Consider the following 20,919-nt stretch of genomic DNA (forward strand, 5'->3'; position numbering starts at 1 on the left):
GAGAGAGAGAGAGAGAGAGAGAGAGAGAGAGAGAGAGAGAGAGAGAGAGAGAGAACGAGAGAACGAGAGAACGAGAGAGAGAGAACGAGAGAGAGAGAACGAGAGAGAGAGAACGAGAGAGAGAGAGAGAGAGAGAGAGAGAGAGAGAGAGAGAGAGAGAGAGAGAGAGATCGTGAGAGTGATGCGCGCGCGCGTTCACAACAGTGCCCAATAACTTGAACCACTGGGGCGGTAAGAGATATAAGGCTGAAACACAAGAGCCATATTGTGAGGTCACGAAGCAGCACAAGAACTTCACCCTCACACAGACAATAGTCTTCCTTTACTCAAATGTAGAACAAGAGAGAAGTAATTATCAAGAGAAAGCACTAAGCCATTACGTCTCTATAGCACTAGGAAGGGATATGGGAATAAGGATTTAGGATGAGACGGGAGGCCAGGAATGGAGCCCAACCACTTAAGACGATCGGGAATTGAACGCCGACCTGCAAAGAAGCGAGACCGCCGAGTCCAAGTGGTTGGGCCGAAGAAAAAACAAATCCTGTTGAAAAATTAAAAAAAATGCCGTTCATAAACAAAAAAAATAATGAATAGATAAATTCTGACACGAAATGCAATCATTTTCAGATTTTCCTGGAGCTAGTAATACTGGTTTATGAGAATAATGACAACTGGATTGAGCAAGTTGTTGGGTGACGCAGAATGTGTTCTGACGGTAGATCAACACATCTGCAACTGTGCAATCACCTGTTAGAGCAAATATAATAGAGGCTACAGAGGCGCAACTAATGAGGTCTTGAAAGGATAATTAACAGGATGTTAACATTTACAATTTATACAACAATCCCGACTTTAACGGCCTTAGTGGCCACTGGATAACGTGAATGTTACTATTTTAGCGTCCACTGGATAACGTGAATGTTACTATTTTAGTGGCCACTGGATAACGTGAATGTTACTATTTTAGCGTCCACTGGATAACGCGAATTTCACTACTGTAAACACTATTCAAAGACCAGACCAATATCCCAGCTGTCATATGATAGTATAGGAAATGACGGAAAAAATGACATGTTATTTCAGTTAAAAAGCGATACGAGAGTAGTTTCAAGCAAGAGGACTCGGGATGGGTGGAGTTTGATGAGGTCAGGCTGGGCGGGCGGGCTTTCTGGCGGGCTGGGCGGGCAGGCTTTCTGTCGGGCTGGGCGGGCTGGCTTTCTGGCGGGTTGGGCGGGCTGGCTTTCTGGCGGGCTGGCTTTTTGGCGGGCCGGGCGGGCGGGCTTTCTGCCAGGCTGGGGGAACTAGCTGGGCGGGCGGGCTTTCTGGCGGGCTTTCTGGCGGGCTCTGGGCCGGGCTGGAGCAGCAGCAGCCTGGTCCATGACTGTGTAGTGTGCTCTCATGCCTGCACAGTCCCCTCCCCCCCTCACCTACACCAACTTGAGTCACGCATGCGCTCATTTTCCGAAGCGTTGAGTCACACCAGTGCTGCCAGAGAGGGTCGTGTTGTGTAGAGTCCGTGAGTACCACTACATACAAGACGACACCAGCAGCTATAACACCACGACCTTCACCACAGGAGGGCAGCTATAGCACTACGACCCTCACCACAAGAAGGCAGCTATAGCACTACGACCTTCACCACAAGAAGGCAGCTATAGCACTACGACCTTCACCACAAGAAGGCAGCTATAGCACTACGACCTTCACCACAAGAAGGCAGCTATAGCACTACGACCTTCACCACAAGAAGGCAGCTATAGCACTACGACCTTCACCACAAGAAGGCAGCTATAGCACTACGACCTTCACCACAAGAAGGCAGCTATAGCACTACGACCTTCACCACAAGAGGGCAGCTATAGCACTACGACCCTCACCACAAGAAGGCAGCTATAGCACTACGACCTTCACCACAAGAAGGCAGCAATAGCACTACGACCCTCACCACAAGAAGGCAGCTATAGCACTACGACCTTCATCACAAGAAGGCAGCTATAGCACTACGACCCTTCATTACAAGAAGGCAGCTATAGCACTACGACCTTCACCACAAGAGGGCAGCTATAGCACTACGACCCTCACCACAAGAAGGCAGCTATAGCACTACGACCCTCACCACAAGAAGGCAGCTATAGCACTACGACCTTCATCACAAGAAGGCAGCTATAGCACTACGACCCTTCATTACAAGAGGGCAGCAGCAGCACTACGACCTTCACCTGATGTACTGTCCTGACACCCATCATTTGACAACGCTTTACACACGACTCACAACTGATAACGTTCTTACACTTCTCGAACAGTGCCTCGATGACCTCTGTTCAAATGGCAAATCTGTAAATGCTTCACCCACGTGCAGGCGATGAGTCACAATAACGTGGCTGAAGTATGTTGACCAGACCACACACTAGAAGGTGAAGGGACGACGACGTTTCGGTCCGTCCTGGACCATTCTCAAGTCGATTTATTGCCTGCATCTACTTCCTCATCACAATCTACTTGAGAATGGTCCAGGACGGACCGAAATGTCGTCGTCCCTTCACCTTCTAGTGTGTGGTCTGGTCAACATGCTTCACCCACGTACTACAAATACAAATAAACGCCAACATAACCTAACCTAACTATACACAGAACTTAATATATAATATCAATATATATTATTTTATATATGAAAACAAAACTATTTTAAAAATACACAATACTTTAAAACTTATGAATGCGTTTTGGGGGACGTTGGCCCCTTTAACGAGCCTAGCTTGAGGACACGTTGAATAATCACCAACAGATAATCTTGAGATGATTTCGGGGCTTTAGTGTCCCCGCGGCCCGGTCCTCGACCAGGCCTCCACCCCCAGGAAGCAGCCCGTGACAGCTGACTAACACCCAGGTACCTATTTTACTGCTAGGTAACAAGGGCATCAGGGTGAAAGAAACTCTGCCCATTGTTTCTCGCCGGCGCCCGGGATCGAACCCGGGACCACAGGATCACAAGAACAGTGTGCTGTCCGCTCGGCCGACCGGCTCCCCCACCTAAACACCAAATCTAACCTAACCTACGCCTAAATGTGCACAGTATGCTAATATATAATAATTTATATTTCAGAAAATGCCCATTTTGAATGAACAGTATATTAAAAACTGATAAATACGTTTTGGGGGTCGGCCGCTGGATGGAATGAACATAGCTAAAGGACGGGTTGGCAAATAATGTTTAATCCATGTACAGGAAATGCAATTAATTAACAACACAACCTAAACACCCAAGGCCTATCCTAAGCCTACCTACACACAAAATTCAAATAGGCTTTAAAAATATTACACTGGCTAACTTAACATTTTTCGTTATACAGCACGTTAAAGCTAACGAATGCCTCGTTGGGATTGTCCGTATGTGAAGTGTGAAGACATGTTGGAAGGCGAGACGTTTGGGCATGTTTTCTTGCACCTGATGCTTCAGTTCACCTAGCAGTAAATAATAACTTGGTAGAGAGTCAACTGTTGAGTTTCATCCTGATGAATGGTCGGCCGAGCGGACAGCACGCTGGACTTGTGATTCTGTGGTCCTGGGTTCGATCCCTGGCGCCGGCGAGAAACAATGGGCATAGTTTCTTTTACCCTATGCCCCTGTTACCTAGCAGTAAAATAGGTACCTGGGTGTTAGTCAGCTGTCACGGGCTGCTTCCTGGGGGTGGAGGCCTGGTCGAGGACCGGGCCGCGGGGACACTAAAAAGCCCCGAAATCATCTCAAGATAACCTCAAGATATGGTCAATCGTTGGCTTCAGGGCCCATCGAAAATCCTAATTTGAAACCATTATAGAATGTCAAGTGGTCCTTAAATAACTAGTTTACCCACTGGAGCCTGACAGCTGAGTGGACAGCGCTCGGGATTCGTAGTCCTGAAGTTCCGGGTTCGATCCCCGGTGGAGGCGGAAACAAATGGGCAAAATTTATTTCACCTATTCACCTAGCAGTAAATAGGTACCTGGGAGTTAGACAGCTGCTACGGGCTGCTTCCTGGGGATGTGTCACAAAAACTAGGCCTGGTCGAGGACCGGGCCGCGCGGAAGCTAAGCCCTGAAAGCATCTCAAGATATCCCCGTCCCTCGTGCCCCTCATCCCGCGTTAATACTTTCTCCACCATAAAATACAACTATTCAGCTACCGTAACTCTGCATCACACGCAATACGCAAAAATACGCCCGTGTGACAATACGCACTCAAAAGGTTTTCTAGCCTTTGGAGTGTAAAATTACCCGGAAGTTACAAGCGAAAAGAAAATCCCGCCAAAACCTTTTGGCCGCAGCTACCATAACTGACCCCAACGTTACACAACCCGTCCTCCTCATCAGTACGTCACATTTTGACGTGTAAATACGGTCAAAAACTGATATACTAAGAGTCATAGCAACTCGCAAAATTGACGTGTTTGACCCGTTTTCTATTCATAGGTCCTCGGTTAAGTCCGGGCAATTTAGTACATCAGTTTACTGACGTTTGGTGACGCTCGTGGGGACGGGCTGGAGAATAGACAATAAGGTTGCGAAGAATTGAAGAATCAAAAGCCAGATAACGTAGCCTGTGTAGGCTACTACTCCGCCAGTAGGCTGCTACTACTCCGCCAGTAGGCTGCTACTACTCCGCCAGTAGGCTGCTACTACTCCGCCAGTAGGCTGCTACTACTACGCCAGTAGGCTGCTACTACTCCGCCAGTAGGCTGCTACTACTACGCCAGTAGGCTGCTACTACTACGCCAGTAGGCTGCTACTACTCCGCCAGTAGGCTGCTACTACTCCGCCAGTAGGCTGCTACTACTCCGCCAGTAGGCTGCTACTACTCCGCCAGTAGGCTGCTGCTACTCCGCCAGTAGGCTGCTGCTACTCCGCCAGTAGGCTGCTGCTACTCCGCCAGTAGGCTGCTGCTACTCCGCCAGTAGGCTGCTGCTACTCCGCCAGTAGGCTGCTACTACTCCGCCAGTAGGCTGCTACTACTCCGCCAGTAGGCTGCTACTACTCCGCCAGTAGGCTGCTGCTACTCCGCCAGTAGGCTGCTACTACTACGCCAGTAGGCTGCTACTACTACGCCAGTAGGCTGCTACTACTACGCCAGTAGGCTGCTACTACTACGCCAGTAGGCTGCTACTACTCCGCCAGTAGGCTGCTACTACTCCGCCAGTAGGCTGCTACTACTCCGCCAGTAGGCTGCTGCTACTCCGCCAGTAGGCTGCTGCTACTCCGCCAGTAGGCTGCTGCTACTCCGCCAGTAGGCTGCTACTACTCCGCCAGTAGGCTGCTACTACTCCGCCAGTAGGCTGCTACTACTCCGCCAGTAGGCTGCTACTACTCCGCCAGTAGGCTGCTACTACTCCGCCAGTAGGCTGCTACTACTCCGCCAGTAGGCTGCTACTACTCCGCCAGTAGGCTGCTACTACTCCGCCAGTAGGCTGCTACTACTCCGCCAGTAGGCTGCTACTACTACGCCAGTAGGCTGCTACTACTACGCCAGTAGGCTGCTACTACTACGCCAGTAGGCTGCTACTACTCCGCCAGTAGGCTGCTACTGGCGCCATTCATTCAGCTGGAATGCATAAAGCTCCTTAGCCCAAATGTTGAGCTTCTGTATTTATTGCAATATCCAGTTTCCCCGCCAATAATATCCACCATCCCGGGCAACACCCACAGCGAGAGGAGACAATAACAGATGCACCGCGAACCACAGACCAGGACGCAGGCCACCGCAGACTCGCCCTATCTACCTGCCAGACCCGCTCTTGCTCCACGTCAGGAGCTAATGGTCCTCAATTATGACTGGAGTTCGCCAGGTGAGCCATGCAACCTTTCCCAAACCCTTTGTATCACTGTCCCACCTGCTGCTGCAACCGGAGAGCAGCTGTTGGGCTGGCTGGCGTTCCCGCCCTTTTCCAGGTTAGCTGACCCACTGCGGGCCAACACCCTCATCCAACTTAGCATCCGCGAGCAACAATACCCAATTAATATGTTTATTTGTGATGTGTGTCTATGTATGTATTAACACGTTGTACTGAATGGGGTGAGAATAGCTTGAGCTACCTCATCCCTTTGTGTGTATTTTACCTCAATAAACTTATTTCAATTTCAATTTCAATACCCAATTTGTAGTGTAAATTCAACGATTTACACTACACTACACAACTCTTTGACCATGTCGTAGCTCAGTCGATTAAGGCAGCGTCTGGGATGCTCTCAGACGTAGGTTCGAATCCTCGTCACGGCCCTTGTCGATTTGTTCATCTTCAATGAGCTTAACGCCAACACGCTGAACAATTAACGCGTAATACGCCAGCGTGCAATTTTAATGTACACTGAGAACTAACATGGCGCCCACATACAGTGATGGTGTTCACTGTCATTGAACATTACTCCCATAGAATATGATGGTGAACACTGGCAGTGAATATGTAGGAATGTGACACTCTTAGGGAACATGAGGCCCGCGCACATATACCAGAGTGGTGGTCACATAGGCCAGAACCCCCATTCACCACTTGTGTAATGTCTCACATATATATATTAATACATATACCACTAAGATTTTTATGTATACAAGTTACTAGAATCTGCTTTATCTTTAATACAGCCCGTCCTCCAACTTAGGTAGTGCTTATAGCAATGCCGGTCGGGAGCCGGTCGGCCGAGCGGACAGCACGCTGAACTTGTGATCCTGTTGTCCCGGGTTCGATCCCGGGTGCCGGCGAGAAACAATGGGCAGAGTTTCTTTCACCCTATGCCCCTGTTACCTAGCAGTAAAATAGGTACCTGGGTGTTAGTCAGCTGTCACGGGCTGCTTCCTGGGGGTGGAGGCCTGGTCGAGGACCGGGCCGCGGAGACACTAAAGCCCCGAAATCATCTCAAGATAACCTCAAGATATGATGAGGTTGTTGTTTGTTGTTATAGATTCAGCTACTCGGAACAAGTTCAAAGTAGCACGGGCTATGGTGAGCCCGTGACCTATGATGAGGGCCACCGTGCATATATTGAAGTAAAAGATAATTAGATAGTTGAAATTGTTACTATTAAATTTGGACAAACCAGAAACGGTTTTTAATTTATGTTGCAAAAACAACCTAACCTAACCTAACCTAACCTACCCTTCCTAGGCGTATTACAGTAGGCGATGAGTCACAATAACTTATACGGTGAATCGACTTGAGAATGGTCCAGGACGGACCGAAACGTCGTCGTCCCTTCACCTTCTAGTGTGTGGTCTGGTCAACATGCGTATTATAGTACATATATGTCTAGGCCTAGGAATATTTAAGTTAGTTTTTTAGCTTTATTTTTTCGGACTATAAAGTGAATAGTACCAAATTCTACTATCTGATTGTCTATTACGTCAATATAAGTGAACATAGTTACAAAAAGTACTATCCAAACAGGAGTTAGGCTGCTTTAATACACAAGACTGAAGGAACATTTCAACACAAAGACCCTTAACTCGTGAATAACTCTTGAATAAGCTGAATTACACAATTCAAATGAGTGTCTGGCCAGACCGCATGCAACCTTGTTCAGCAAAATGTCTTCCAATTGTTCATGAACATGAATAACCCTCAGCTTGGTCATGACCAGCTGAGGGGGGGGGGGAGGGAAACGGACGCTGGTTAGCTGTCTACTACAGTAGTTTTTTTTTTTTTTTTTGCAGGGATATTGATATTCCTGCGCGGGCCCTAAGCCTCTGGCTGGCCCACTGGGCGGGCCCTAAGCCTCTGGCTGGCCCACTGGGCGGGCCCTAAGTCTCTGGCTGGCCCACTGGGCGGGCCCTAAGCCTCTGGCTGGCCCACTGGGCGGGCCCTAAGCCTCTGGCTGGCCCACTGGGCGGGCCCTAAGTCTCTGGCTGGCCCACTGGGCGGGCCCTAAGCCTCTGGCTGGCCCACTGGGCGGGCCCTAAGCCTCTGGCTGGCCCACTGGGCGGGCCCTAAGCCTCTGGCTGGCCCACTGGGCGGGCCCTAAGCCTCTGGCTGGCCCACTGGGCGGGCCCTAAGCCTCTGGCTGGCCCACTGGGCGGGCCCTAAGCCTCTGGCTGGCCCACTGGGCGGGCCCTAAGCCTCTGGCTGGCCCACTGGGCGGGCCCTAAGTCTCTGGCTGGCCCACTGGGCGGGCCCTAAGCCTCTGGCTGGCCCACTAAGTGTTGCTTGTTTCTGTTTTACTTGGGCGGAGTATGAGTATTTCTGACTCGTATGGTCGCTTCAGTAAGATTTTGACTACAGTAGGTGATGGCACCTACTGTAATTGGTACTTAGTGAACCACGGTATTATATAACTTACCTCCTAATGCCTTCCATGTCTACGTATCTCCTTTCCATTCAAACCGATCTTGCGTCAAGTTATACCAAGTTATACCAAGTTATACTTGCGTATTATATTCAGTTATACTTGCGTCAAGTTATATTACTAGCCTGATGACAATTATTCCAATTTATTAGTAATCACAACAAATTAAATAGAACTAAAACACGTTAATTGATTAAACCAAGAGTGGAGGGCGTAGCCGATTTTTTTTATCAATTCAGTGGCCGCAAGTAAGGCGTTTTGGGTGCTGGATCCGACTGAGAGAATGTGGGACCTGAACGACGCGTGCTGTTGGAGGGAGAAACACCCTGTTTCCCTGGTACCCTAATTACCCCTTCACCCTGGTACCCTAATTACCTGTCTGGTAGCCCTCTAAGAAGTTACAGCCCCGCTCCTGTGCCAGGCAAGTCCACTACGGGCTCACCATACATCGTGCTACTTGGAACGTTTTGTTCCGAGTAGCTGAATCTAAAACAACAAGAACAACAACTAGCCCTCATCATCCACAGCCTGGTAGAGAGAGAGAGAGAGAGAGAGAGGTGATACAGGTGTCCTCCGCCAACACAAAGGTTTCCCGTCGCGGCGCGGTTCAGATGCCTCTAAATAATAGTCGCAGTGCTCAGATGCGGACAAGGTCCTCCACAGTTCGTCTCCCCCACCACCACTCCATACCACGGGAGATAACACCATGTATCCTTGAGATCCACCACAGCACCACCACGGGAGATAACACCATGTATCCTTGAGATCCACCACAGCACCACCACTCCACACCCCGGGAGATAACACCATGTATCCTTGAGATCCACCACAGCACCACCACGGGAGATAACACCATGTATCCTTGAGATCCACCACAGCACCACCACTCCACACCACGGGAGATAACACCACATATCCTTCAAATATATCATAATCACCTACGTTAATCCCATGCAAACTGAAAAGCAGATCCCGTATATAATTAAAAGCGTAAATACCCATCTTGAAGTAGAACCTCCTTCAGTCACAGGTATACACACTCTGTATTATGAATATATTTCTTATATATCCCCCCATATATGCTGAAAGCTTCTGCTGGTGTTTCTTGAGGTTATCTTGAGGTTATCTTGAGATGATTTCGGGGCTTTAGTGTCCCCGCGGCCCGGTCCTCGACCAGGCCTCCACCCCCAGGAAGCAGCCCGTGACAGCTGACTAACTCCCAGGTACCTATTTACTGCTAGGTAACAGGGGCATTCAGGGTGAAAGAAACTTTGCCCATAGTAGAAACTACTATAGTAGAAAGTAGAAACTTTCTACTTCAAACAAATATGATCACCAACCCTATTGCGTTGGTCCACATGACACATAATGTGTCCGAGGTGAACACGATACTGGTACAGACGTGATGTCCCAAACCTTAGTCACATTATTAACGTAGTCGCCTTGTGAACAACTGAAGACACCTTCACATTATATTTACTGCTTCTCCCATCAAACACAATACCGAAAAGGTCTTCGTACTTCAATGACAATCATGTCGGCATTACCTTTGTTATGTGGTTAAATATTTACGAATAGTTTTTTCAATATTATTAAATTAGAAACAAGAGAAAGGGAACTATCAGAGGGGAAAGCGCCAAGCCATTACGACTATATAGCACTTGGAAGGGGTCAGGATAAGGCTTTGTGATGGGACGGGGGGAAGGAATGGTGCCCAACCACTTGGACGGTCGGGGATTGAAGAAACAAAAGAAAGTACTCACCGAAGCAGGTTCAGACGTGGAGGAACTGGACTCCGTCGACGTATTAGTGGCATTGGAATTGGAGGAGGCGTTGGAGGACCAGCTTCTGGAGGAGGTGCGGCCGCTGTTAGCAGTGAAGAAGCTGTCGGACGAGTTGAGACTCAGACTGTCGGGGCTCAAAACAACTCCGTCTTTGGAAATCTCGATTATTTTAGCATGCCCTCGAACTCCTGGCAACCTCAACAAGTTCTTGAGGCTCGACATGTCGCCCTTGAGGTACTGGAGGCCGCACTCTTCACTTGTCTTGTCGCTCTTGGGACTTGACCCATCGGTTTTAAGAGTCGAGACATTTGTCATGCTGGTGGTGGCCGGGGCCATCTTCGTGGGCATGGTGGCGGCCACAGAGGCCGGGTGGCCCTCACTGCGCACTGATCTGAAGGAGAGAGCGTCGGGGGCCCGACGAGCGCTGAATGACAGGCCGCGCCGGACGTTGGCCTGGGACACGCCCGACCAAGTCCCCACTTGGTAGCCGGCCTGTTTCTCTGCCTGAGCGAAGGAGGCAGGCACGATAAGGCTATCGCAGTCTACACTACGCTCACTGTACGAGTCTCTGAAGGCATTGCCGGCCACAAGGGCGTTACCTCTGGCTTCGGAAGGGCGCGCAGCAGTAGGGGACGGAGGCATATGTTGGGCGAGACTGGAGGAAGACCTCTGAGGACTGGCGTGCTTCAACATGGCGACTTCTGTTGGGGAAACAACACTGAATTAACAACATGAATACTATTAACACGCATATGCTGGCCTGACTCTGCTGTGGTATGTTTAAACTGTATCAAGCTGCTTTAAGAATAGTAAGGTACAGAGGAAAGACAGACTAATGCAAAAGATGTGGTCCATCTGCAGTGGTTCCGGCACAACATGTTGTAGTCGCTGAAGGCTAGAGAAGAACAGGTTATTTTCAACTATTTGATTCATACATGTAAGTGAAGCTTGTGTGTGTAAATGAAGTGTGCGTGCGTACATGAAGCATGTGTGTGTAAATAAAGTACATATAGTGAAGCACACGTGCGTAGATAAAGCACATGTGTGTAAATGGTATGAAACTCATGTGTGTGTAAATAAAACACTGCCTCTACACCTCCCCGACTGCTTCTACACTTTACTGACCGACAGTAAAATACGAAAACCACCTCCCACCAAGCAAAAAAATGAGCATTAAGCTTTATCACCATATCCTCAACTCTAACCCTTTGTATCCTTAACCAAGTACACACATTCCTCCAGTGGATGACAGAGTGTTAAGACAAAGAGTGTCCTCACTCCTCACACCGACACGACAATTTGCAAGAGTAAATCTCTCTAGAATGTTTGGCAGACATTCCAATATCACATCATCGCCTCTTGTCTTTCGTGCTAACAATTTGGCCCACAACTACTCACTCTGCTGTCGACATGACCTCGAGAAGACTTGAAAAGCGGAACTACATGATTTTGAAACAAAAAGTCAGAGCAAGACTTCTGTGCATCAAGTCGTTGACTCTTATATTTTATGACATTTGACGTAAAATATATTTGATGTATGTTACAGCCGGCGGTGTGTGGAGGCGGCGCAGGCCATTACTGGGGTGCACAAGAAGGGTTAACAAAAGCCTTTGTGATGCTAGAGAGCAATAATTTGGTATAGTCTGAAAACTACAAATGATAAGGGCGTCGCTGAACATGTGTGTCACCCCAGGAATAAATTTAAGTATTCTAAAAGGCAAGTTTTAATAGTTTATATAGCATTAGCTCTCGTGGACTCTATTTAAAGGTTTGATAAAAACAAGTTCTAGAAGATATGAAAGTATTTGTAGAAGATCTAATTTTAATACTAACATCACCCAATATATACTTAGGGAGAAGTTCACACAACATATTTAAACACATAATCATGTGAGCTGGCGTGCCACAGGACCTCTACCCTTGGTCCACATGTCTTCTCGCTGTGACCCTCCGCCCAGTTACTAATCCACACCGAGCCAGCCAATGGAAACCCGGAGTCAACAGTGTCGGATAGAGCCCTTTGTGTAAATATCCGGTATTGGGCAAATATTCGCCGTCAGAATTAACCGAACCGATGTTTAAATGCTGTCCTCGGATCCGGGGTCAAAGCATATAAGTATAGCGAGAACGGAGTGGTTTGTTGATGTATGGCTTACAGGTGATTAAGTGAAAGTTGCCATGACACGTTGCCCGTACGACACGTCACCCGTACGACACGTCACCCTCACGACACGTCGCCCCCGCGACGAGTGTCCCCTGGCCCCGCTGGCAGTGCGCGGCGCCAAGGGACCTCCACCGTCACGCTGCGGTAGTCGCCGCGTTTTTCCTTCTGCCTGGTGCAGTAGTTAGTGTCGCAATACATTCCCCTATTTATCAACGCTTTGATTACCCGGGCGGACGACAATGATGGCTAATGGTTGCGTAATGTGAGAGACACGTCCAGATGCACGAAGATAACAGCCGATGTTGGTAGTGGCTGCTACGCACTGAAGACGTATTTAAGTAATGAGAATCATGCAGGGCATCTGCGCCGGCCCTGGAGGCTGGCAGACCATCTGCGCCGGCCCTAGAGGCTGGTCGACCATCTGCGCCGGCCCTGGAGGCTGGTAGACCATCTGCGCCGGCTCTGGAGGCTGGTAGATCATCTACGCCGGCCCTGGAGGCTGGCAGACCATCTGCGCCGGCCCTGGAGGCTGGCAGACCATCTGCGCCGGCCCTGGAGGCTGGCAGACCATCTGCGCCGGCCCTGGAGGCTGGCAGACCATCTGCGCCGGCCCTGGAGGCTGGCAGACCATCTGCGCCGGCCCTGGAGGCTGGCAGACCATCTGCGCCGGCCCTGGAGGCTGGCAGACCATCTGCGCCGGCCCTGGAGGCTGGCAGACCATCTGCGCCGGCCCTGGAGGCTGGCAGACCATCTGCGCCGGCCCTGGAGGCTGGCAGACCATCTGCGCCGGCCCTGGAGGCTGGCAGACCATCTGCGCCGGCCCTGGAGGCTGGCAGACCATCTGCGCCGGCCCTGGAGGCTGGCAGACCATCTGCGCCGGCCCTGGAGGCTGGCAGACCATCTGCGCCGGCCCTGGAGGCTGGCAGACCATCTGCGCCGGCCCTGGAGGCTGGCAGACCATCTGCGCCGGCCCTGGAGGCTGGCAGACCATCTGCGCCGGCCCTGGAGGCTGGCAGACCATCTGCGCCTCTCCTGTCACTACCCTTCACTCACATATCTCCCGAGTCGTGCAAAATGCCATTATTAACTACAATGCATTCGATATTTAGTGCTCCTGGTGTATTTTTATGGTTCACACACTCATGTATTCCAAATAGGAAAATATTAGTATAGAAAACTGCAAAAGACCCAAGGAAAAATTAGGTATGGTTGCTGTAATTTTTTTCGGGCCCTCCATAAGATAGACACAATAAAAGGTAGATATCTATCGGGTGCAAAAGAATATTTTGCATATATCAGTCATAGCGACTGAGGATACTCATTTTCTATATCTTCCTATAAGCTAATGTTGGTTACACAGTTAAATGACTCGTTTAGTATCTGAAAAGTGACTATTTTTAAGTGTAAAAGACACATCGAACACTGTGTAGGGCATACGTAAATCTGTGTATCCATGTATTTACGTATGTAGGTTAGTTTATCATTTTAAAAGCACTACAATCACCTTCTGTGGTTGATTGTTCAATAAACCCCTGAACTATATGTTTAACACATCTCCTACCCTGTCCATGGAGGACAGAAGAAAATGTATACATGCTGGTTAGCATTGTAAATGTCTGGCCACGTCTGTGGTAGAAATTAATTAAAAAAAAAAATCTCAAGTCTTCCGACAGTTCCGTAAGTGCTTGAGGCAAGGACGGCACTCAAAGGACCATTAGAGAGAGAGAGAACATTACAACACAGACAAGATTTGCCGCGTGTCGGCTCAGACGACACCGTAACTACCTTGCAGAAGGACTCGTTAAGCGTGAGTTCTATTAGTGTTAAACGTGAGTCCCTATAACCCCGTTAAGCGTGAGGTCGTCCCCCTCTCTCTCTCTCTCACACTCTCTCACACACACACACACACACACACACACACACACACACACACACACACACACACACACACACACACACACATTGCTGTAAACAACCGATACACATGCACACACACACAACCGATACACACACACACACACACACACACAGTCATTGCTGTAAACAACCGATAGCTGGAAAGGCGGGATCCAAGAGTCAATGCTCGATCCTGCAAGCACATATAGGTGAGTACATATAGGTGAGTACACACACACACACACACACACACACACACACACACACACACACACACACACACACACACACACACACACACACACATCCCCCAGGAAGCAGCCCGTAGCAGCTGTCTAACTCCCAGGTACCTATTTACTGCTAGGTGATCAGGGGCATCAGGGGGTGAAAGAAACTCTGCCCATTTATCTCCGCTGGGAGTCGAACCCTGAACCTTACGACTACGAATCCCGAGCGCTGTCCACTCAGCCGCCAGGCCCTGTCCTGGAAGGTACTGGAACCGGTTAGATATATTCATGTGCCATGTTTTCCCCCAGTGCACTATACGAGGACCAAATTACACCCAAGCCCACAATTACTACTCAGGGGCAATCCAGTGAAAAAGCGGTTCCCAATCGTCCCATCCTGGCCAGGATTCGAACCCAGATCATCTCGTTTGCCGGCTCATTCTCAAAACATTAATAACATTTATGAAAAGAGAAACAGGTTTAGGAGCCTTAGCGACGCGAGCCTCACTGCTCAGCAGTTGCCCTTTATTTTATATTTACCCATTAGACCGGGAGCTGGTCGGCCGAGCGGACAGCACGCTGTGCTTGTGATCCTGTGGTTCCGGGTTCGATCCCAGGCGCCGGCGAGAAACAATGGGCAGAGTTTCTTTCACCCTATGCCCCTGTTACCTAGCAGTAAAATAGGTACCTGGGAGTTAGTCAGCTGTCACGGGGTGCTTCCTGGGGGTGGAGGCCTGGTCGAGGACCGGGCCGCGGGGACACTAAAAAGCTCCGAAATCATCTCAAGATAACCTCAAGATAACCCTTCTAGCAACAACCAACATCACATAGCTGACAAATAAATTAATAACAAGAGTCAAAGTTATCACTACACGTGTGAAGGTCTACGACTAGAACAAGCCGCGTGTTTTCTGTTGCAATGTCCCGAATACTTCAGGTAAAGTCAGGATTGCCAAGAGGTTGTGTTAGTGTGGTCTTCGTCTTAAGGAGGGAAGAGGGTGATGCAAAGTGTGGTGAGCGGTCAAGACCTTCACGGGAGAGATCTTTAAGATATAGTGAGGTAACACTGGCCTCATTTGCTGGACGCCAACTGTTAGCATAGTGGGTGTAGTAATAGTTGTGTTGGGCAGCCCAGCTGTAATATACCAACCGTCCTCGTGCTAGACCCGTTCAAGCGGCAGCCCACCCCTAAAAAGACGCATTCATATATGTTAATGTTCTCAGTATTCAAAATAGACATAGGTGTAACAAAAAAGTAACGTAACAATAGGTGTAACAAAAAGGAGACCGGGCCACGGGGACGCTAAGCCCCGAAATCATCTCAAGATAACCTCAAAATATATATATAAACGAGAAATATAGACTGATGAAGATTAAGCCACCCAAAAGGTGGCACGGGCATGAATAGCCCGAAAGATAAATACAGTGCCTCCGTTTAACATATACCCAAGAGTGTTTTGTTGACCAGACCACACACTAGAAGGTGAAGGGACGACGACGTTTCGGTCCGTCCTGGACCATTGTCAATCGACTTGAGAATGGTCCAGGACGGACCGAAACGTCGTCGTCCCTTCACCTTCTAGTGTGTGGTCTGGTCAACATACTTTAGCCACGTAATTAGCTCGTTCTGTGTGGCCTGAGCGACCATAGTTGCCACAGTTAACAATGTGGGAACAGTTAGTTTGAGGCAACAGTCAGTTAGCTGTTAATGATGTGGAAGGAGTTGTGGTGAGTGACAGTGTTGGAGGTCAGGCGCCCGGGCACCGCCGGCTAGTATAGGCTAGTGGGTACGGCGCCCGGGCACCGACGGCTAGTATAGGCTAGTGGGTACGGCGCCCGGGCACCGACGGCTAGTATAGGCTAGTGGGTACGGCGCCCGGGCACCGCCGGATAGTATAGGCTAGTGGGTACGGCGCCCGGGCACCGACGGCTAGTATAGGCTAGTGGGTACGGCGCCCGGGCACCGCCGGCTAGTATAGGCTAGTGGGTACGGCGCCCGGGCACCGCCGGCTAGTATAGGCTAGTGGGTACGGCGCCCGGGCACCGCCGGCTAGTATAGGCTAGTGGGTACGGCGCCCGGGCACCGACGGCTAGTATAGGCTAGTGGGTACGGTGCCCGGGCACCGACGGCTAGTATAGGCTAGTGGGTACGGCGCCCGGGCACCGCCGGATAGTATAGGCTAGTGGGTACGGCGCCCGGGCACCGCCGGCTAGTATAGGCTAGTGGGTACGGCGCCCGGGCACCGCCGGATAGTATAGGCTAGTGGGTACGGCGCCCGGGCACCGCCGGATAGTATAGGCTAGTGGGTACGGCGCCCGGGCACCGACGGCTAGTATAGGCTAGTGGGTACGGTGCCCGGGCACCGCCGGCTAGTATAGGCTAGTGGGTACGGCGCCCGACGGCTAGTATAGGCTAGTGGGTACGTGTTATTATTTATAATTATTTGGTTATGATGGTTATAATTACATTTGGCCAATCCCAGGTTATCTTGAGATGATTTCGGGGCTTTAGTGTCCCCGCGGCCCGGTCCTCGACCAGGCCTCCACCCCCAGGAAGCAGCAGCCCGTGACAGCTGACTAACACCCAGGTACCTATTTTACTGCTAGGTAACAGGGGCATAGGGTGAAAGAAACTCTGCCCATTGTTTCTCGCCGGAGCCTGGGATCGAACCCAGGACCACAGGATCACAAGTCCAGCGTACTGTCCGCTCGGCCGACCGGCTCCCAGGTGAGTGGTTTATCCTGACTGCAACTGAAGATATTCGAGGCTTTTACTACTCTCGACATTCTTTTGCCTAATTCAAAGGCAAAAAAGGAAAAATAAACTCAGTGCTTTGACTGGTCAATGTCGTAGCCATGCAGGTATTTAGGCGTTTCTCCATGAACACCTGTGTTTGAACACGTGTCAGAATCATTAGTCTCCAATATCCGGCCAATGCGAGTGAGAAGTCATTGGTTTCTAAACCGGAAAGAGAAAATGTGTCATGTTTGGAACCTAGCACCCACAGACTGGTGGCTGGGGGTCTAGCACCACTGACTGGTGGCTAGGGGGTCTAGCACCCACAGACTGGTGGCTGGGGGTCTAGCACCCACAGACTGGTGGCTGGGGGTCTAGCACCACTGACTGGTGGCTAGGGGGTCTAGCACCACAGACTGGTGGCTAGGGGGTCTAGCACCCACAGACTGGTGGCTGGGGGTCTGGCACCCACAGACTGGTGGCTGGGGGTCTAGCACCACTGACTGGTGGCTAGGGGGTCTAGCACCCACAGACTGGTGGCTAGGGGGCCTAGCACCCACAGACTGGTGGCTAGGGGGCCTAGCACCCACTGACTGGTGGCTAGGGGGCCTAGCACCCACAGACTGGTGGCTAGGGGGCCTAGCACCCACAGACTGGTAACTGGACCGTTTTCAAATAATATTTACAAGACTACAGAGCTGCACACTCTAGTTAGCCATGATAAACGTTTTCTTACTGCCACTTGGCGCAGTAATTGTCACTAACTGGACATCTACAACCAGGAAGATGTCACTAACTGGACATCTACAACCAGGAAGATGTCACTAACTGGACATCTACAACCAGGAAGATGTCACTAACTGGACATCTACAACCAGGAAGATGTCACTAACTGGACATCTACAACCACCATCTACAACTACAAGAAGCTGTAATTGCAGGAACGTGAACCATGAATGATTCGTCGATTGAGAATATAATAGATATATATTTTGAAGTATATTTGGTGAGGAAGTAGGATGCTATTGTCATAAATTCTTTTCTTTTTATCAATTGTATGGTGAAGCTATGGTCCTGTAGCCCGTCCTCTCGAGCGTCACAACGTCCCTAAACTGATGTACTAACGTGCCCGAACCTAACCTAACAGAGGACCCACGTATAGAAAACGGGATATCATGTCAATTTTGCGAGCAGCTGTGACTTTTAGCACGTCAGTTATTGGCTTTAGGAAAATTTACACTTCAAAATGCGATGTATTATTCGACAGGCCGGGTTGGTTCGCGAGGTTTCCAGAGTATCTTGAGACGATTTCGGGGCTTTAGTGTCCCCGCGGCCCGGTCCTCGACCAGACCTCCACCCCCAGGAAGCAGCCCGTGACAGCTGACTAACACCCAGGTACCTATTTTATTGCTAGGTAACAGGGGCATAGGGTGAAAGAAACTCTGCCCATTGTTTCTCGCTGGAGCTCGGGATCGAACCCGGGACCACAGGATCACAAGTCCAGCGTGCTGTCCGCTCGGCCGACCGGCTCCCTTGCAGTAGACTTGCATTTTTGCGCTGAACAACTTAACCGCATTTCAATACCTGGCTCCCAGGCCTAAATGTGAGCACAAGATAGCGAGTTAGGCGAGTCACAATAACGTGGCTGAAGATATCAAGACCAAACCACACACTAGATGAACAGACGACGACGTTTCGGTCCTTCCTGGACCATTATGAAGTCGACTGATCATCACAGAGCGAGTTATCTTAGGTTATAATAATGCTAACTCTGAGCATAACAGGGCGAGTTATCTTATGTTATAATAATGCTAACTCTGATCATAACAGGGCGAGTTATCTTAGGTTATAATAATGCTAACTCTGAGCATAACAGGGCGAGTTATCTTAGGTTATAATAATGCTAACTCTGATCATCACAGGGCGAGTTATCTTAGGTTATAATAATGCTAACTCTGATCATCACAGGGCGAGTTATCTTAGGTTATAATAATGGAGCGTTGCTCACATATTACCGGAACACATCTAAGATTATCTGTAATTGCGACAACGTCCTGTAGAACTCCTTAACACTCTCGAGGTCAACAGGTCACCAGACATATTCATTTCGTTCAGTCATTAGCACCATCGTTGGCTGGCGCGTATGTCTGTGGTGTATAGTATACCCACCACTTGTATGGTCTGTGGTGTATAGTATACCCACCACTTGTATGGTCTGTGGTGTACAGTATACCAGCACCAAGATATGCTACCAGGTCGTGGCATACCTGATATACATCATACCCGAAACACTATGAGTATTAGTGGCTTTAGGTATTGTATGTACTATTTATAAATCCAACATTATGTTTGTAACTCATTATCTATGTATGTACTTTTACCCGAATAAAATCTCGTGCTGTGACCACACATTTGACATTTTCAGTTACTATTTTAGTACGAATAAATTCATGGTTTGCCATTCTTAGAAGTATGGAAGTTAAAATTATGGCAACGTTGTAGTTCGACCTGAAAATGGTCCAGGACGGACCGAAACGTCGTCGTCCCTTTACCTTCTAGTGTGTGGTCTGGTCAACGTAATCCCACTCGACTTGAGAATGGTCCAGGACGGACCGAAACGTCGTCGTCCCTTTACCTTCTAGTGTGTGGTCTGGTCAACGTAATCCCACTCGACTTGAGAATGGTCCAGGACGGACCGAAACGTCGTCGTCCCTTCACCTTCTAGTGTGTGGTCTGGTCAACGTAATCCCACTCGACTTGAGAATGGTCCAGGACGGACCGAAACGTCGTCGTCCCTTCACCTTCTAGTGTGTGGTCTGGTCAACGTAATCCCACTCGACTTGAGAATGGTCCAGGACGGACCGAAACGTCGTCGTCCCTTTACCTTCTAGTGTGTGGTCTGGTCAACGTAATCCCACTCGACTTGAGAATGGTCCAGGACGGACCGAAACGTCGTCGTCCCTTTACCTTCTAGTGTGTGGTCTGGTCAACGTAATCCCACTCGACTTGAGAATGGTCCAGGACGGACCGAAACGTCGTCGTCCCTTTACCTTCTAGTGTGTGGTCTGGTCAACGTAATCCCACTCGACTTGAGAATGGTCCAGGACGGACCGAAACGTCGTCGTCCCTTCACCTTCTAGTGTGTGGTCTGGTCAACATACTTAAGTCTAGTTATTGTGACTCATCGCCTGCATTGTAGTTTGACAACTTAAAAGTATGGAAACTGGACGTGGATCTTACGATATCATTGACCATGACCGAAAATCTTACGTGATATCCTGTAATCCATCACTGCCACATCTGTCGCAAAAATTATGGGATCAAGTGACGCTGTGAACGCTACAGAGGGCGGGCTGTGTCTACAGAGCCACTAATCCAGCCTCTCGAGCAGTCCGTCATATTTCGACGTATAAAATCCCCTACGGACAAAAACTGATGTACTACCATCACAGAGGCTTGCAAAATTGACGTGATGTCCCGTTTTCTATTGGTGGGTTTTCGGGACTAGTCGCTAGAAAAATGTTAACTGAAAGTTTCCTCTCCTAACCTTTCCGAGGTTATACAAGTCAAATTCTGACTTGCTAAACACTAAGTCAGTATTTGACTTACAGCTTGGGCTGGAAGATAGGTTGAAAAAATTAATTAATTTTCGCGGATCTAAATAAAAGCTGCCTTGAATCGGCTAACAGGCCTTCTGCACCTTCCTCTTTTTTCTTATGTTCTTAAACGAATTGCAAACGCCATATTAAAACACATGAAAACATCATCAGAAGCGAAATCATATAGCGATGAAGAGGCTACATT

The 20,919-nt window shown here is 49.3% G+C and overlaps 1 protein-coding gene across 3 annotated transcripts in view; it reads right to left on the bottom strand.

The window, feature by feature from the left end:
- Positions 1-20,919, bottom strand: part of LOC123771462 (uncharacterized) — a 127,163-nt gene that overhangs the window by 61,964 nt on the left and 44,280 nt on the right. For all 3 annotated transcript variants that reach the window (XM_045764007.2, XM_045764008.2, XM_045764009.2), the window contains exon 2: positions 10,071-10,792. In XM_045764007.2, coding sequence (XP_045619963.2) covers positions 10,071-10,792 — 722 coding nt within the window. The remainder of the gene's footprint in view (positions 1-10,070; positions 10,793-20,919) is intronic.

This window comes from Procambarus clarkii, chromosome 76 (genome assembly GCF_040958095.1).
Source record: "Procambarus clarkii isolate CNS0578487 chromosome 76, FALCON_Pclarkii_2.0, whole genome shotgun sequence".
Lineage (NCBI taxonomy): Eukaryota > Metazoa > Arthropoda > Malacostraca > Decapoda > Cambaridae > Procambarus > Procambarus clarkii.